The sequence below is a fragment of the Fonsecaea erecta genome, assembly GCF_001651985.1.
Source record: "Fonsecaea erecta strain CBS 125763 chromosome Unknown Scaff1, whole genome shotgun sequence".
NCBI classification, from domain to species: domain Eukaryota; kingdom Fungi; phylum Ascomycota; class Eurotiomycetes; order Chaetothyriales; family Herpotrichiellaceae; genus Fonsecaea; species Fonsecaea erecta.
In genome coordinates this window covers 1,649,522-1,668,087 of record NW_017387244.1, presented here as the reverse complement: position 1 = coordinate 1,668,087, position 18,566 = coordinate 1,649,522, and the positions used below count along the sequence as shown (strand labels likewise).

Below are 18,566 nucleotides of genomic sequence, written 5' to 3'. Positions count from 1 at the left end.
GATTTGGCCGGTATTTATGGAGCAGCTTGAGCTTGGTAGCGCCCCCAGCTCAAGAATAGCACACGCTACTGCGTGCGGTCGAGGGCAGCTGGATGGACCTAGTATTATGTTGCCCGAGTGTTCTAGGATTAGACGGTCCCTGAAGTCGCTGGTATGCCAAACCCGACATGCTCAGCGCCTGCCGGACGTGAACAGTCGGATGGCGAGACAAGACAGGCCACCAGAGCTGAGGCTCCGCTCAGGATCACACAACAGAACGTTGTACATGAGCGCTTGCAATACGCAGAGTAGAGATTTGGGAGCGAAGGCAACTCGACGCATTGTCTGACCATTCTGTCCCCGTGTATAAGACATGACATGATTTCTACCGTCCTCACTCTTAAGGCTGCTCAACTTCTCATCAGTCAACTAGCGCACTGACTTGAGCAAGAAATCCGTGACGCGTGCGTTTTCGGCATGGGAAGTGCTCTCTGCCACAGTCTTCCAGGCTTCATGCTCCTTCATGATACTTTCCAATTCATGTTTGACAATGGCCCACGAATCGGCGCCCAGGGCGAGTCTCAGAGGCGGAGTGGTCTTATTTCTGTTGGATGCAAGCTCGTGCAAGACTTGAGCACAGACTGATGCATCACACCACTGCACAGCGTTTTCTGGGCTGGTGAGGTAGGCTCTGAGCGCATTATATCCGCAAGCTGGGTCTTCATAAGCCGGATGTCGTGGAGGCAGAACCATATTTTGCGGGAACTTGGTTTCGACAGCTCCTAGTTCGATGATAGTGAACTTGATGTTCCAGTCCGGGTGCATCTCCTTCGCCACGGAATCTGTGAATCCCTCCAGGGCGAACTTGCTGGCATGGTAATAAGCCGAACCGGCAAGGCAAATTCTGCCACCCACAGACGAGATCTGCATGAACAGGCCACCCTTTCCGGGAGGGTTGACTTCTCGTAGGATGGGGAGAGCGGCTTTGGTGACATTGACGGCACCCCAGAAGTTGGTCTCGAGCTGGGCGCGCGCATCGGCGTCGGGGAGAACTTCAGTGTCGCCAATCACGCCGTAGCCTGCATTATTGACTACCACATCCAGGTGGCCGAACTTGTCAACCGTCGCCTGAATCACCTCTGCGACTTCATCTTTCGAAGTAACATCCAGACGAAGCTTGAGGACGTTCGGACTGTCAGGAAGGTATGAGAGTGTGTCGGGCTTCCGAGCCGTAGCCACAACGGCAGACCCTGCTTTGTAGGCGTACTCCGCAAGAGCTTTGCCCAGTCCAGAAGAGCAACCGGTAACTGGAACTTTTTAGTTTCTTCACACGGAGAGAATGACATGCCTACTCAACCAGACATCATGCTCTGCCATGGCGGCTGCTTCTCACGGTGTTAAAGAACAGGAAGACCTGAAAGCACAGCAGGATCTGCCGCTCATTTCTCGCGCCATAGGCCTTTTGTCCCTCCTTCCCAGTTCAGCGCGAACATGTTCTCGAACGGCTCCACCATTTAGGGTGGCACAGGATTGGGGTCATGGCCAATAACAAATGCAGATCGATGAGGCTAAGCTGTAGCGAGGGCAGACAGACCAGTCATTGTCGAGAGGCGGGCAATGTGACGTGGCAGGTGCAAGAGAAGATGTTGCAACTGGAGCTCGATGGGGCTGCATAATTCCCCAAAGGACATCCCGTCATTTGCGTATGGATAACGGCGACGTGGAAGATCGAGTTACAAGCACTGCAGGAGGCGTGGTCTGGCCCATCTCAGTCCTCGTCAGAGTCGTAGTCGCCTAAACCGAGAGTGGGCGGCTTTGCAGGAACCGGTGCGGGCGATGGCTTCGAGGTTGTTGTAGACTCGACCTTGCGCACCAATCCAGGCACTAGAGGTTTCTTTATCTTTTTAACCCTCTCGAACGACGGCGGGGGCTGCGGAAGCCGATCTGGTTCCTCCGGCTCGCCGTGCGCAACATGACTACTTTTCCCGGTTGCATGTCCTTGTTGCTCGAGTGTCGCCCTTTCGACGTTAGCAGCTTCAAACGCCTTGCGGGCAGCCTCGGCGTCCTCCCGTTCTTGTCGTTCTCTCTCTTCTCTTTGTAGATCTCTGACTTGACTGAGAGCTTCGTCCTCCTTGCCACCCTTCTCCCCGCGCTCTATTCGTGCATTCCGCTGCATAATCTCGTCGAGGGCGTCTGCGACTTGTATCTCTCGTTTGCTCTCCTCCATCTTCTGTTCCAGCTCCTCCATTGCATTGCGTTCTGCATTTTCTTCCTCCTCGGCTTCCTCTCTCTCCAGCCTATCCAAGCGCTCCTCGTCGGTCTCTTTCAGCTCTGGATTTTCGGGGTTTCGCCATGATTCAAAGTTTCGTTTGGCGCCACGTTCGCAGGTGTAGTCCATGTTCTTCGGGTCGGTCTTGAAAGTGATCTCGGAAGAACATCGCGTGCAGCGGATGTAAAAGCGGTAGATAGAGATGGTCAAATATTTCTCGTCTGTGGTCTCTTTCCTGGCGTTGAATTTGCGCCCCTTGTAGATGTATTCACCGCAGGATGTGCATTTCATGCTGAACGGAGCCATGAGGCGAACGGGGATGGTCTTGGGCCCTGTCGGTCGCAAGTGTTTGGGAGTCCGGGCGATTTTGGAGGGATCAAACTCCGGTGGGTAGTATTTGGTAAGAACCTTTCGTTCAGACATGTTGGCAGCTTGCTGGACACGACGTAGGGTATCTGGACGGTGAACGTAGGTAGAAGGATGGATTAATCAGATACCGCAGGCAAAAATCCCCGCTGAGGCGGCGCACCACGAAACTGTCCCATCAGCCAATCGGAGTTCGAGTTGTCCAGCGCGTCTCCCTATCCCCACGATCTTGCAACTCGCCCTTGAATGCATGCAATTGTTTTGTGCTGCAGTTACGCCTGCGGAGATGCAATGAGGCGAAGCTGAAGGGCGAAATGGGTTTCTGGAAAGAACAGCCTCTGGAAACTGCCCTTGCTGCATGAATCTTCTTGCGTTCTTACCTCCTCACATCTCCAGTCCTTTGCCGGCATTGCTACTGATGCATTTCCACACATCCTTCACGACGACTTATTCACCACAACAATGGAGAAATACCTCCGAACGTGGCGGCAGGACGCTCTCAACAAGGGTCAGCACGATGCAGCCATCTATATTGGGGACAAGGTTCTAGCCCTGACCAGTATGTGACAATCGTCTACTCCGTCGAGGAACAGGGCTAATCAATCCAGACAATGACGCCGACGCCTTCTGGCTTGCTCAAGTCCATTTTGGCCACAACAACTTTACCCGTGCTTTGGCTCTGCTGCTTCGAAAAGACCTGATCAATCGAAGCCTCTCCTGTCGTTATCTGGCTGCCCACTGCTACGTCAAACAAGGCAGATACGACCAAGCCCTCGCCATCCTCGGCGAAGAAAACCCCACGCACTTGATCACCACTTCCCACAATGCCAGAAGGAAGTTGGCACACATCAATGGTCAGTCCCAGAGGAATGTCACACAAAGAGGAGCCAAAGCCCAGCGAGACAGGATCGAGTTCAGCGAAGAAAGAGAGCGGGACAGAGAATCAGAAAAAGAACTGAAATTCCAGGCCGGTATGTGCTATCTACGCGGCTTGTGCTTCGCAAAACGCAACGCCTTTGACCGGGCACGAGACTGCTACAAGGATGCTGTTCGAATCGACGTACAGTGCTTCGAAGCCTTTGACCAACTGATGAAGCATTCCCTCATGACACCCGCCGAGGAATTGGCCTTTCTCGAAGAATTGGATTTCGACTCAATACGCATCGAAGACCAGTCCCTGGCACAGGAAGCTGCTCACTTCACGAAGCTCTTGTATACAACTCGCCTGTCCAAATATTCGGCTCCCGAAACCCTCGCAAATGCCACTGAAACCCTTTCCACCCACTACAACCTGGCCTCCAATCCAGACTTGCTTCTGACTCGAGCAGAGACGCTCTATACCCAATGTCGTTTCCACGACGCCCTTGCCATCACTACGAGCATACTCAACTCGCAAAATAGCCCTGATGACTCGATTGATGCCTCGTCAAGCAACAGCAATGCTTCGCTTGGCCATAGCCCGCGCCTGTATCCCTTACATCTCGCTGTCCTATACGAGACGGGATCTCACAACACCCTCTTCCATCTTTCCCACACCCTGGCGGCCCATGCTCCGCACGAAGCATACACCTACCTCGCCATCGGCACCTACTATCTATCGACATACCGTATTCCGGAAGCCCGTCGATTCTTTTCGAAGGCCTCGTTGATGGATCCACATTCTGCCGCAGCGTGGATTGGATTTGCCCATACCTTTGCCGCGGAGGGGGAGCACGATCAAGCCATTGCTGCATATTCGACGGCAGCAAGATTGTTTCAGGGGAGTCACTTGCCCCAGCTATTCCTCGGCATGCAGCACCTAGCTCTAAACAATATGCAGCTTGCTTGGGAATACTGCCTGGCGGCATTCCAAATGAGCAGTGGCACCCCAAACTCAGGCTCGGAGGAGGATTTGGCCAACCGGATATTCAATAATACCGCTGACCTGGGTGGCGATCCGCTGGTGCTCAACGAGATTGGCGTCATATTGTACCATCAGTCAAATCTGCCAGCCGCTGCAAAGCTCTTTCACAAATCCCTCCAACTGGCCTCAGGTTTGGGATGCAACATGACCGCATGGGTGGCTACAAGGGCCAATCTAGCACATTCCTTGAGACGAATGGGGAGGTTTGAGGAGGCACTCGACGAATTTGATGAATGCTTACGAACAGCCACTGGGGGAGCAGCTCCCGCTTCAGCCTACGAGCCAGGACGTGGAATGACAGCCTTTGCCCATCTCAGCCTCGCCGGCACCACTACAGGCCTCAGTCCGAGCGGTGCTGCCAGTGGCTACGACGAGCGTAACCTCATTGGAAGTATCCACACCAGTCGCGGCTTGGTTCTTCTCAGCATGGTTGGGCGCACAAAAGAAGCGGTAATGGCTCTCCATGAGGCTGTACGAGTCCTAGGCGGCGATGCTGGCGGCGGTGGTGTCGCTGGAACGTTGCTGAGTCGAGCATTGGAGTTCTGGGCCCTCGAAGAGGACCAAGCTCTCGACGACCTCGAAACCAGAACACAGCAAGAAGCGTCAGCTCCTGCATCCAAAATCGGCACGAGGTCAAAGCGGAGACTTAAGGAGGCTCCGACTTCAGCTACCTCAACAGAGCAGATGAGTAACGAACAGAAAATTGAGCAACAGATGGACGGGCATGCAAATGAGATACTGAATGCTGCACTGGGAATAGTACGATGACATGGCTTCAGTTGGCAAGGTGACGAACGGTGGTCTTTGGATTTGTTGGATGTGGCCTGGTGGAAGAACGGCAAGTGGAGTTTCTGCCTCGTCAACAACAGTCCTGTCTACGGTGTGTACTCGAATCCCGGCTGGAATTTTCCAATCGGCGGCAGCGAGCCTATGATCTTTATTGGCAGTCAATCCTTTTTCATTCTCTGTACAGAATTGAGCGCTTTTTGGACGAAGGCTATGGTTGCCTGCAATTGCATTGATATCTACTGGGCCAGGCATATGAACTTTACGAATGGGCACCATGGATTGGCCAACTTCACGCTTGCTGTGAGACCTGTATCATTCGGAGGAATTGTTGGCGTGGAACAAGCTGGCCGTCAGCCCCAGCACATGATCATTTAAGACGTTGTGATTACGAGAAGTGATCAGTCTGCATTCGCTTCTTTCAAGCATAGCAAACAGTGATGAACAAAATTTGCTGTCAAGTTTGAAGAACGAACTCTCTGAATTTGTTTTGCTACAAGTAAGAAAAATATACACAGGCTCGAAGACTTGCTAATCAAAGAAACACATGAAACCACCCAGTGACCAATATTGAACTCTCAGACTCCCTTTGCCTTTTCCCGCCATGACTTCGCCAGCGAGGCTCGTTGATACATGCATCAAGCCGTATCAGAAGAAGAGTTGCATATGACGAGAGAGAAATAAAACAACACGCCCCGGCCGACAACGCCCGCTGGGTGAATGGACTGACGCCGCCCCGATCATATATCGCTTGGATTCGGTTCCTGTGTGCCCTCAAGCTGTTTGTCGTGCTGTGAAGCGCCATACCTTAACGAATCAACTGATTCAGAAGAAGGATCGACAACCGCCGCCCTCCTTGCCAAACCCCTCAATACATTCGAAAACTTCCCTGCGCCCGCGCTGACAAAAACCATGCCCAATTCCTTTTTTGATGTCACATTCCCTTTCTCGATCACTGTTCTTGTCTCGCATTTAGAGCCAAGGCATCCACAGCCCATCCATCCCACTGAGTCTCGTGGGATCGGTCGCCTTGCTAACCAGGTCCACCACATTCTGGCACGCAGGGAGTACGCCGGTGACGCCCGTGGGAATGGCGTTCGCCGCTGCCGCGGCGGCAGCGGCACTGCCTGCACTTCCCTCTCCTCCAGAACCGGTGCCATTGACATTGGAACCTTGTGCTCCCGAAGAAGAGGCCGAAGGTACACCGACGCTACCCTGCGTCTTGGCTAACGTAAGAGCGCGACGGGTGATGAATTCGACGTTCATTGCCACCAGCTCCCTCAGGTGTGATCCTTCCATTTTTTGATCCCCTCCTGGACCACCACTTCCGCTAGATTGAGGCCGTCCAGCAGCCCAATTATACATCTCATCCCTGACGAAGATAGCAAGCTGCTGCTCCATTTGGTATCCATTGTCGGCCTCAGCAAGGCACCGTGCGATCGCCATTAAGCTTGCTGTAAAGATGCCTTCGACACCCAGAGGTCCCATGAGCGTCTGTAAGTTGGGAGTCAACCGGAAGGGCACCTGTTCGGGATTATAGAACAGTGCTCGACTTGAGTTGAGGTTGGGTAAGAGTTCAGTTGCCCAGATATCCCCAGTTGCCCGAGCAATCGAGAATTTCATGGGATACCGTGCAGACATGTGCATTATGTATGTCATGAACGTGGTGGCCGCAAACTGATAACTGAACTGCCGCCGGAAGAGCCAGAAGTCTTCGAAGGAGGGATAGGTCGCTTGGAAATACCTCAATGCGATGGTGTTTGGAACCCACCTTTCCTGAATAGTGGTGAAGATCTCGGTCTTCATGATGGCAACCTGTTCAGGTGTTCTGGGATTCGTCTTCTGCTGCTCGGCAATGGTGCGTGATTTCTCAAGGACGAAAAGGATTGGCTCATCTCGAGACATGGTGTTGGGAGGAAGTTTCCGAACATGGTCTTCATACACGGATTGAAGTGTTACATACGTGGCATCATCTTGTACCAGTCGAATGTGTGGTGCTATCGGCACGAAGATAGGTAAGTGGAAATATAGATTTCGGCGACGAGACTCCTTGCGCTTGGCCAATGTCTGATTAAAGATCCGGAACAGTTGTACAATTCGTTCCTCGCGACGGACTCTGCCACCTGTGGGATGCTGAACGGCAAAGGGATGTAAAGAACCGTCGTGGCCACGAATCGTTAGGCGGCGGTGGCAGATGCTGTTTCCTCTCACGAGCTCGACCGTTGGCATAAAGCGCTCAATGCGGACAAAGTCGGTGTTCGTGTCTATGTGTTGTTGATATTGTCCCGGGATTTCCACTGAGTCATCGAACTTGAGGAATTTGAACTCGCTTAGGTGATGACTGTAGGACTCTAACGGAGCCCACTGCTGCCTATGATCGAGCTTTTGTTCGAACTTGTCCCGCCACCTCCTTAGCTTGTGGATATACTCATACATCGTGGGTTTGGTTTGGACGAAGTCCGCCTCGAACGACTTGCGGATGTGGGCTGGAAGAACAGCCTGCACGAATCGGGCAACGTTGGCTTCCGTCTGAGGAGGTAATTTGGCGCCTTCGGCATAGGTCATAGGCGCCCGGCTGATGTAGTGTAACCCATCATTCAACAGTGCAACAATCAGTCGATGTGCATCCTCGTCAGGCGGACATTTGAAGTGCTTCGACAATTGATCTGTCATCGTTTCCATTGAAAGCGCCAGCAGAGGGAAAGCAGTCTTTAGGCCAGCCATGATCTCATCGGTATAGTCCCACGGCCGTTTGGGCTCCTCGGGTTTCTTGCCAGCTTCAGTGCCGCTCGGCTCGGCGCTGTCTGTATCAGGCTCTTGTTTAGGTTTGGGAGACGAGGACCCATTTGTCTGAGCTTCGCCGTTGGCTGTGCCCGGTCGCGAGCCAGGTTCCTTCTTCTCCTCCTGACTCTTTTGCAGCTTGGCTTTCTGGGACTCGTACTGTTTTTTCTTGCTCAAGAAATCTTCTCTGGTTGCACGTAGGTGATAGAACAACGCTTGTGGGAACGCTTTGGCGATCTTCACCAATACAGATTTGGTAAGCCGCGCCTCTTTGTGCTCAAGGCTGCTGAGTAGTTGAGGTACAAACGTAGTCCAGTACCATACTGGCGTCTCGCCTTTGAAGTCTTCAAAAGCCTTTGCGATGTGACCTTCTTCGTCGTCAAGACTAAGCAACCACAATACTCGACTGAGCATCTTCCTTGACTTGGCACTCTTGTACAGACCTGCTGCTTCGAGATAGCAGCTGACGGCATTACTGGCGGCCTCGATATTCGATGGGTTCTCCTTAAACTTACGATCGGAATACTGGCCCCATTCTGCCCAAGCTTTTGGAAGTCGAAGATCGTAGTAGAGAGCTACACCGAATGCTTCGTTCGCTTCTTCCGCATGCTGAAGCTTGGCCAGGAACATGCCTTTGAGCGTATAGAACTCGGCCTTCTGGTGTGCACCGAAATAGTTAAGATTGGTGTTGTTGATTACGTCGAGACCGTTATTGAGCTCTGCCTTGTTCTGGTAATGGCATTTGGCTTGCTCTCTCAGTTTAAGGAAGGCTTCCTGTATCTCAATGTTGGGCAACGTGTAGATTTTGCCAAGTTGGTTGATGCAGACTTCAGGCATCTGGTGTTTTCTTGCGACGTGAGCAAATTTGTTTATAATCCAAGCTGTTTCGTGATAGCCTCTAAAGGCATATGAATTGTTGCCACCACTGTTACCACCTTGAGGGAGAAGGGGCAAGTAAGTCGAATTCACAAGTTGGAAGACATGTTGACGCCAGGTGACCAGGTCTTGCCACGCGTTGATGTCGTCCCAGATATTTGGTAACCGGTCTCGCCAAGCCTGTAGGAGGCATTTGACTTCTTGTGATTTGGTATCAAGATTCCGCTCGTTGGTGCCCATGAGACTGTCGCAGATAACGCTGGCATCATGGAGCTCGACCAACTGCTGAAAGTTTTGCAGGATTGGGACATGGGCATTTGTTAGACGCTTGGGAAGTTGATGCCATTTGCGCATGGAGAGCTGAATGGCTTCGTCACAGGCATGTTGGAATTCCGCCCGCGACATCTGTTTAGAGCTGTATCGTAGTAGCGCCATGAATGCCTGGAAAAAGGTTCGTCTAGGTGTTGGAGCGTCGGAGACGGACTTGATCATCGCATCCAGCTGATTTCGGTTTTCTTCGCCAGACCAAGCTTCATAGTTCCTCCAGGCTGATTCGAGAAGTAGATCGTTGAAATTCTCGTGCTTTGCAAATTCGCCTAAGATATCCCACTGCTGGAGTTTCTGAGCGCAGATCATCCAGTGATCTTCCCATAAGTAATATTCTCCTTGAGAGAACGGCACAACGCCAGTTCGCGCTTTGACTTGTGCCGACTCCCAAAGCTGTTGTGCTTTATCCCAGATCCCATGCTGCTCGTAAGAGAGAGCAGCGTTCGTTTCCATAAACTTGCACCGTCTTCTCCACGCTCCATAGAACAGATCATCCTCTTGCAGCCCGGCGTAAACTTCCACCAGGGCATCAAGGTTGCTTTCGCGAACCGCAGGAGTGTCAATCAGTGGGTCAATGGTAGATTCTTCGAGCGAGAAAAGAGCAGTGTACCAAGCATCATAAGTTTTGCTCAGAAACTTCATGACGTGTGGAGGCACCTTGAACCGTGGTTTAGCTCGAACCGCTCCCTCAAGTAATGCTTGAACAACATTAGGACGGAGGTTCAGCTGCCTCTGGTGATATTCTCGGGTAAGTAGGGTCACCATCCCTTTCTCGAGGTCAAGGCGCTCATCCCTGTTAAGAGCAGACCAACAGAGAGGGAACAATTTGACCCAGACATTGAATGCAACGTCGTCATCGATATGCTGTAATTGAGTGAGCGGTTCAAGTAGGTCACGAACTTTGACTTCATGGATTTCTTGGTTGAAGCGACGTTGTGCAACAACCAGGGCGTCAAGGCTATCCTCGATAATTATATCGTCTTTTCGTTGTTCGGGATTGACAAGATTGGCATTGAACAACTGGGACATCGGACAAACGCGAACATCTTCTGGATGTAGGCGAGCAGGCATTGACATTTCGACGGAGCCCATGATGAGATGTGAGGCTTGCTTCAACCAGAATGAGTCGGCCAATGTATCCCAATTCTGCAGGGTCAACACGTAGTTGAGTCGATAGCTGGCAGTCTTGGACAGAGCACGGTTGAATATGTTCATGAAGCGGTTTCGCATCTCGACGTCTTTGGCACGAGTTCCAATCAAGAAAGCGTGCTCCAGTCTCACTGTCAGCTCCGTTCGCGTTACCGTCGGGTCTTCGTAGATCTTAATCACGAGCTCAAGGAAGCGTTCGAGGAGATTTTGATTGGGCCACTTTTCGAATATGAGCATCTTGTGCAGTACGGCTGTCTTCTCCTTGAGAGTCGGATATGGTTCGGTCGAATTGAACACCCACTTCTCCACCATGTCCAACACTTTGCTGCACATTTCGACGTTGAAAGATTTCTCGACAAGTGACGCCAAAACACTGAGGAAGGGTCGCCGCTGCTCGTTGAGTTCACCCATGCGCGATGATAGGATATCAATAGATTTCTTGATCAGATCAACGCCTAGCGCAAACTCGTAAGGATCCATCAATGGTTCACCAAGACGCCAACCTGGGGGAGGTGGCCCGGGCGGGTTCACATATGCGTTAATGTGTTCTTTGGCCAGTTTCTGCTGAAACGCTTTCATCGCCCCGTTGATGTGGTCGTCAACGTCGGCCGGTCGTACCAATGAAAGGGTCCATAGGTTATTGATACCAGAGATGTAATTGCCACTGGACAAGGCCTCACCAACCATGATTTTGGAATACCGAGTTGGGAAATCCGAAGGTGGGGTGTCCAAGTCCATTGCGTCTGCATCATCCGTCTTTTGAGTTGGAATGGCCTCGAGCACTCGCCGGACTAACGGAGGAGACTTATCGTGGTCAGTCACTAGGTGCAGACAGTCTTGGATCTCAGGCTCTTCCATTTTGAGGGGCTTCTCTAGCAGCTTCTGGATCTTCTCCATGTGGTCAATAATCCATTCGTTCGGCTTCGTGCTCAACAAGATCCGCATGACTTGCAAGGCGTTAACCATGTTCGTCAGCTGTTTCTCGTCGAGCTTCGAGTCTGGAGTCTTTTCTAGACACAGTATTGGTTCGAGCTGCTTATCATAGAGGCCAACATCAACGTCTGTCCACATATTCGGAGCCAGCAGCTCCCGGAGTAGCTCAACGCCCTTTTTGCACATTTCGTTCGAAAGAATTTGCTGCTGAGCCTTCTGACTAGTCTTGGCCTTGACCTCTGCAGCCGGCACAGGGAAGCGTTCCAACAAAGAGGTGATGAAGTTGATCATGTACTTGACAACAACCGTGCGAAGCTCAAGCGGAATCACGTATTCTCCTTTCTCCTTGGCTGGTGGTGGAGGTAGCTTCTGTTCCCCAGCCGCATCTCTCTTGCGTGAAGGCGTCAAATCAGTCCCAGACTGAGGAGGAGATACCGCAGAGACACGCCGACTTTCCCATTGCTGAATCAGAGCAATCAGGTTCAAAGCAAGCTTCTTGTTCTCGTTGGAAGGGTTTATCGGAGGAGCAAGTTTGTGGAGCATTTGGATCATCGTTGGGATGAAGAGCTCCCTCGACTCGTAGAAGAGGTCAGGCTGGCGCACAATGAAGTTGAAGATGCTCTGAACCTGCTGCAGATTTCCTGTCTCTTCGTTTAAGATTTTGCGCGGTAATCGAGCCCAGGAAGGAGTTCTCTTGTCTCCTGGCGTATTGGCACTGGCGCCTATTCTCGCGGGCAGCACCGGTGCCAGCACTTCCAGAGCTTGGGTGACAAGAGCCTTGCCTTCATTCTGGTGAGCTTTCAACAGCTGATTGTATATCTGCACGGCGATCTTTGGAGGTGTGTCATAAGACCGTATGAAGTAACAGATCAGGACATAGGCTGCATATTTGTTGATGACGTCTTCTAGCTTGATATAGGTCCAGGAGTATTTGATTATGTCTTTCCGATCTTCTGAAACAGCATCCTTGTGGTATTTCAAAATAAACGCAGAAAGCTGCAAGGCTTCCATGCGAGTATGGTCGATACCGGGCTGAGATGAGTCGTCGGAGCCATCGGTAGTGGCAGGTTTCCACAGACGCTCTAAAAACATGTTGAATAGCTTGCTGTCTGCCAGAGGAGCGGCCTTGCTATCCTTTTTCCGGCTGTTTTGAACATCTCTTGCCATGATGGGGTTGACCACATTGTGCAACAAAAATGTCTTCAACTTGTGAGATTCGCCCTTTTGCGAATAAACCTCGAGACATCTCTCGACGATATTGAACCGACGGCTTGCGGATTCATGAGCTATGACAGAATGAAAGATATATTTCATCAGCTGCAAAGGTGTCTTTATTGTTCCCCGTGCGGCCGAAGAAAAGAGCTCAATCATGAAGTCGAGATCATCCGGAGATGATGTCAGGTATTGTGTTAGGACATCCATCACTTGATCTCCAGTTTGCTCAGCACGCAGGCGCTGTGTGGGCGGCAGATGATCTTGGCGGAGTTCGCCCTCGATTTCAAGGGCAGCACTCAGGACCTTGTTTCTTAGCTGCTCCTGATCGCGCAGCCAGTCTCTGGCATGTTCAAAGCTGCAGATTGAGTGTACTACGTAGATGCCATTGATTGCCGCGGTGCGGCGCTCTTGTGCAGCCTCGATCTCGAACGCAGCTTTAATAAAGTTTTCTGTGTCGTTCATGACAGCATCGCGAATAGCAGGGCTAGACTCCGAGCGTAGGATTTGCGCAAAAAAGCGCCCGTACTTCTCCTCTTGTAGGCGCGGTTGAAAGAATGACCACGTCTCCTTGGGATATTTGTCGAGATAAAGTATGAGCGGTTGACGGAAGGGGCTAGCCACTGTGCGGCGAAGTTTTGACTCCAGATCCAAGACGCCGTTCACCAAGTCTCCCATAAAGCTGGTAGCTGCAGGGGGAAGGAGGTGAAAAACATTGAGAATCGCCGTGACGATCTTCATCTGTGGATTTTGTTCAATCATCCCGAAGGAGACTTTTTGCAGCAACTGCTCATCAGCAATGACTCTCATATGCTCAAGCAACCGAGAGCCTATTTCAACTTTGAAATAATTGGTCAACAGTGTCAGTAATCTCGCAAGGCCTTCCAGTCCAGCGACAGTGAGTCGTTTCGAGTCTTGCAAATTCATCAAAATAGGCCTGAGCCCATTCTGGAGAAGATCTTTTGGGAGTTTCGAGGTCTGGGCCAGTACTTCCTTCAGACCAGCATTGGCAGCCTCAATGATCTCGGGTGATTTCGAGTAGAGCAGTTTGAAAAAGACAGTAATAATCCTGGCTCGGCTGGAATTCTGTGGCCCGGTCGCAAAATCCGGCAAGCTCATGGCCAGGGAGAGAAGTCTAAGACATGAGACACGTAGGTTGACAATTAACTGCGCGTTGTTGTATTCATCCGGTTTTGGGTGCAGGATCTCAGAATCTGCATCTGCAAGCGCCAGTGATTCCATCATAAGTCGGTTGAGCTGATCGTTCAACGGGACGAGATCGTGGCCCAGACCCAAACAGTAGGTGATTGCGTCGATGAAGCCGGTTTGCGAAAGGAAGGGGAGGGCCCGAAGTGGCTTGTTGAAGATTGGGGGGAGAAATCTTTCCTTGACTGGGGCTATCAGTTCATACACCTCAACACCCACAACCTCTGCCATGACCGAGAAGGCGTGTTGCGCTGTCTCACGCGCGTGTGTATTCATATGGGACAGCTCGAGACTAAAGGTCACAGACAGGGCATGAATGGTGCTCCTCTCGTTTGTGAGCATCTCCCGGGTTTGGCCAGCGCAGCATTTCCGTAGAAGAAATTCCAGTGTCTCTTGGGCAGTATTGCGAGTGGTCGCTGGAACTTCTTGAGGTGTGTCCTTGATCACGAAGAGCAAAGCTTTGATTATCTCAAGTTGCTTGCTGTTGAGGAAGGCATTTCCCAGATTGAGTTTCTTGACCAAGATTTGGATTCCCAAAGTAGCGCCAGCCTTGGTGAACCACTCTACCTCACGGCATCTGTGGCAGAATGTCTGAGTGATATGGCTGAAGAAAGGAAGTTTGGCGGCCTTTTCCTCACTACCAAAAATCGTGCGGGCTGTATCCACAACGGTCAGCATTGATGCTTCGGCAGCCTCGCGGATAACGATGTTGTCTGAGGCCAGACAGTCGCAAATAACGTCGGCTAGGATGCGAGTGCTGAGATGCACTGCACCTTCACCAAGGTTGACGTTGAATTCCTTGGTTCTCCGGCCGGCATCACATAGAGCCTGCCCAAGTTCCACGATAGTAAAGTGGCGAGAGACGCTCTGAATGAAAGCTTCAGCTTGGGATTTTAGATCCGAAACAGTCGTTGCAATAAAGCAGGCCTTGAGGAGCTTCTTCAGGTTCTCTTCCTCTTCTCGACGCTTTTGCACCGATTTACCAAATTCGTTCTCGGTCAGCATGTCAGCATATGTGGAGAAGCGCCGAGCAAGGAGGTCATTCGCCTGCAGACGGAGGAGAGTTGCGAGATCATCGGGAAGATGGTCTTGGCCGATGAACAACTTCACTTGGTTGCTGATATAGTTGAACGACTGCTGCTTGTAATATAGGTCCAAAGCCTTTGAATTCGTGTTCTTGGTCGTCTCAGAGAGTTTTCTGATGGCTTGATCAACACCAACATCCAACGGGAATGCTCGATCTCGGCTGGTCTCAATAAGTCGAATGTCGAAGCTAGGTTCGTCGTCGGTGTAGCGCCGAAAGGCCAGGCGATGTGGACTGGTCAGATATTTCCTGCTGCGTCCACCAAGTTTACCGAGAATGCGCATTGTCGTATGAGAGTGAAAATGATGGTACGGCTGAGGCCTCACATGCTGAAACAAGGCCATCATCAGATCATCCATAATTGGTGCCATTATCGGGTCTAGATAATCCGCTGTGAGATTGTCAACGCAAAGTTCGAGTGTCCTAAGCCCCTGACCAACAAGATCGGGGCCGGCGTGAAGAGCCACAACCAAGGGTCTCATCAAATGGCTGAGATGCGGTAACAAATGACTGAGTCTAGCCGGTACGGTTAGCGTCAACTCAACGAACAAATCGCGGTTGTGAGGATCTCGAGCTCCTTGGAGAAGGTGATTAAAAGTTTCCAGGAGCATTTCGAGTAGCGGAAGGACATCCTTGTAAAGGAGTTCGAAGCGCCCTCCACCAATACTTCGGAACAGGGACCGAAGAAGAATGAAGTAATGCATAGGCTTCTCTGCCGTTACCGACATCTGCACACATTGTGTGATGATCTTCGTAACATGCGGAAGCAGAACCGACTCGTTGTTTGCGGAGAAAAGCGTCACGGCCATGAATGACAGCTTGAACATCCTCAACAGTATCGACGATCGGACAATGTCTGACGATCCAACCACGGGCAACTTGGTCACGAGGTATTGTAAGACTATTCCTGCAAAAATTGGTGATGTAACCTCGCTGGCAAGGAAGAATTGAGGGAGATGTAGCAAGGCCGGGTGTTCAGCCATCAACTCGTGAAGGTAAGAAATCTCAGCTTGGAAGACTTCATGAAAGGTGGCTGGATCGATGCAATGGAAGACGGTCCCAAAGGCCTCCAACAAATCCTTCTCTTCTGTGCCCATTTGCCCCATTGTGTGGCTTGCTATAAGGTCCACGGGAGGGATATTATGCGCATTTGGTGCTGGCGCTCCTGCACTGTAGTATCGGAAAACCCGTGCGCCTTCGTGGAAGAGCTTAGTGATCACACGTGTCTCTTCAGCGTTGTACCCAAAAGACACTTCGGACCAGTTGGAGGGCACGTGGGCTGGGTCTATGTTCAGTCCCGGAGGGTTGCATGTTTTCAGCTGCCAGAACATATTCTTCAGGCCGTTGACAAGGTTTTTGAGGAGGAATTTGTTATCGTTCACTGGGTCAGCGCCTCGCTCTCGTGGATTTGACGTCTTTATTGGAGTGGCGTTGAAAATGTCCACTTCATCCCAGTCCGGAACCTCGTCTTTGTCATCCATGTATGTCTCTGGTTGATTCTCTTTTAATTTGTCTCCGTATTGGCGGCTCAGCTTCACAGCGTTCTCGTACTGATAATTCATCGCAGCAAATTTGTCGCCGATTGCGTCGAGAATCATGATCAAGAAATACCTCGCCTCTTCCTTGTTCTCTAGCTTGGTGATGCTTTCGGCCATATTGAGCAGCAATTTCGCACTCATGGTCTGGAAGCTTGTACCGGGATAGTTGTCGTGAAGATTCTTCGTGTACACTTCGATTGTGCGCCGTATCTGATTGCGATCTAACGAGTCCCGCACATGATGAATGAGATCTGCGAGCATACTATATGCCAACGGACGCATACTCTCATACACGGTCAAGCCTTCACCAATGAGGATCCGTTCGTCCAGCAGCTCGTCAATTTTATTCAAGAAGATTTTGCGATAGTTGAAATTGATAATGTGCCGTATCGCAACCAGTAGTTCTTTGCGCGCACCAGACTTTTCCTTTGGACAGTCTTTCAATAACCTCACAACCACGCCAGGAAGGGTTGGTAAGAAGTCTGTCAGCTGATTTGCGTATACCCGGAGAAGATACGCCAGGAAACTCATGGTCTTGACTTGAGCCGTGATGAAGTCACCGAAAGCGGCACGGTTTCTAATCTCTTTGCTGACACCAGTAAATATGGTCTTGTTTGCCGCCGCATCCGCGTGTGCTTTTTCTTGCGCTTTGGCCTGTAGCAATAGAATGCCCTTAATGGAAGGCACGAATTTCTTGACGTTGGCAGAGACCGAGGTCCGATGCGCTTGGAATATGGAAACGACAATGATGGGACATTCTGAAAGAACCTTAAAGGATTGCATACCCTTCGCTAGCGGCGCGTGCTCCTTCTTTTCCACCCCTGGATCCGACACCGTTGTCGCAGGCGAGCCAGGGCGTGGGGACTGGAAGGTCTGGCTCTGGGGCATAGACGTCGAGGATGAAGCTTGGTGATGGGGCACGGGTGAGTCGAAGGTGTCACGGACCACCTGTTCCATTAACTCGAACATCTCTTGAATGAGGTCAAGGAACGGTTGGACCTTCGAAGCGGTGGCATTTGGTTGGTGTCGCTCAAGATCCATTATCGTCTTCAGACACAGGACGGCATTGTCTTCATTTTCCACCCTCACCAGCTCCATCAGGGTTTCTACCATGTCCAGCGCAAAGGGTTCAACCTCCCGCAGCTGATGTTGTAGTCTGTGAAGGATCTCGAGAATCTGGTTCCGGAGGATGTGTTCGAAGGAGGTCGGGTTGTGGTCTGGTTTCCCCTCCAGAATCTTCTTGAAGACAGGCCATAACCTGGTCAAGAACTTTGTATAGACGCTGGAGGGCGTACATAGAGATTCGATAGAGTCGCGGAGTTCCGTGGCCACGTTCGATTTTGTCCGTGTATCTACCAAAAATGCCACAGTCAGTTCGGATATCAAGAAATCTGCCTGCGCGACTTGCCAATCTTTGGATCACTGAGCCTCGCGGCGTAGACATCGATCTTCTGAGAGTTATCCATGGTGCCGTCGCTACTGATCTACCTCCAACCACACCAGGAAAGCAGAGAGATCTGCCAGGCGTAAAGAGAACGGGGTATCGCAATGCTTAAGCGCCCTCATTAGGATTCAGTTCTGCGAATGCCCATGCCAGGAATTTGACTCGAATCGCAGGAGTGGAAGAGTCACAACGGCAGCTTTGCAACGAAATTAACCGGTCGCTAGATGAAGAGGTGAAGATAGAACCAAGTTCGCTCCCTGCAACGACACCAAACAAGAATGTAAAGAGAAGAACTGGATGTAGGTAAGTTGCCCTGTTGACCGTGGAGTGCCTCCTCCGGCCAAATTTGTATGGAGACTCTGCGGAGAATAGAGGCGCGAGGTAGAAAAGTGAAAGCGAGGGGGGACCGCTGCTCGCCTCGAACGTGCAGCTCACGTGATTGCACCAGTCCTGAAAAGGATAGTCGAAATAGGTAGAAGCCAATCATTCTCGGTATGCACCGGAGCCTCCTAATGTGGAGTTTGGCGTGGCCTCGTCGGCAGCCTTTGAAGAGCGACGCAAAAATCCTGACGGGGCCAGTTAAAGGGCTAACAGGTGGGAAGTAAAGGGAAGACATTTCTTTACGATTCCAAAATCGTCTTTCTCTCACTCCATCTTTCCACCATAGGCGCATTTACTGCCGCGTGCCTCGTGTCTTCATTTCAGAGGCTGAA

The 18,566-nt window shown here is 51.2% G+C and overlaps 4 protein-coding genes across 4 annotated transcripts; 1 reads left to right on the top strand and 3 right to left on the bottom strand.

The window, feature by feature from the left end:
- Positions 1 to 408: 408 nt before the first annotated feature.
- On the bottom strand, positions 409 to 1,356 carry AYL99_00581 (hypothetical protein; the record flags this gene model as incomplete). Its single annotated transcript, XM_018832097.1, has 2 exons — positions 409 to 1,286; positions 1,332 to 1,356. The coding sequence occupies 2 exons, from the start codon at positions 1,354 to 1,356 to the stop codon at positions 409 to 411; spliced, it is 903 nt and encodes a 300-aa protein (XP_018697976.1).
- A 391-nt stretch (positions 1,357 to 1,747) lies between these two features.
- Positions 1,748 to 2,671, bottom strand: AYL99_00580 (hypothetical protein; the record flags this gene model as incomplete). The annotated part of the gene is made up of 1 exon (XM_018832096.1): positions 1,748 to 2,671. One exon carries the CDS (start codon positions 2,669 to 2,671, stop codon positions 1,748 to 1,750), a length of 924 nt encoding a protein of 307 aa, XP_018697975.1.
- Positions 2,672 to 3,076: 405 nt separating this feature from the next.
- Positions 3,077 to 5,285, top strand: AYL99_00579 (hypothetical protein; the record flags this gene model as incomplete). The annotated part of the gene is made up of 2 exons (XM_018832095.1): positions 3,077 to 3,173; positions 3,223 to 5,285. The coding sequence occupies 2 exons, from the start codon at positions 3,077 to 3,079 to the stop codon at positions 5,283 to 5,285; spliced, it is 2,160 nt and encodes a 719-aa protein (XP_018697974.1).
- Positions 5,286 to 6,275: 990 nt separating this feature from the next.
- On the bottom strand, positions 6,276 to 17,875 carry AYL99_00578 (hypothetical protein; the record flags this gene model as incomplete). Its single annotated transcript, XM_018832094.1, has 3 exons — positions 6,276 to 15,387; positions 15,421 to 17,761; positions 17,833 to 17,875. The coding sequence occupies 3 exons, from the start codon at positions 17,873 to 17,875 to the stop codon at positions 6,276 to 6,278; spliced, it is 11,496 nt and encodes a 3,831-aa protein (XP_018697973.1).
- Positions 17,876 to 18,566: the final 691 nt, after the last annotated feature.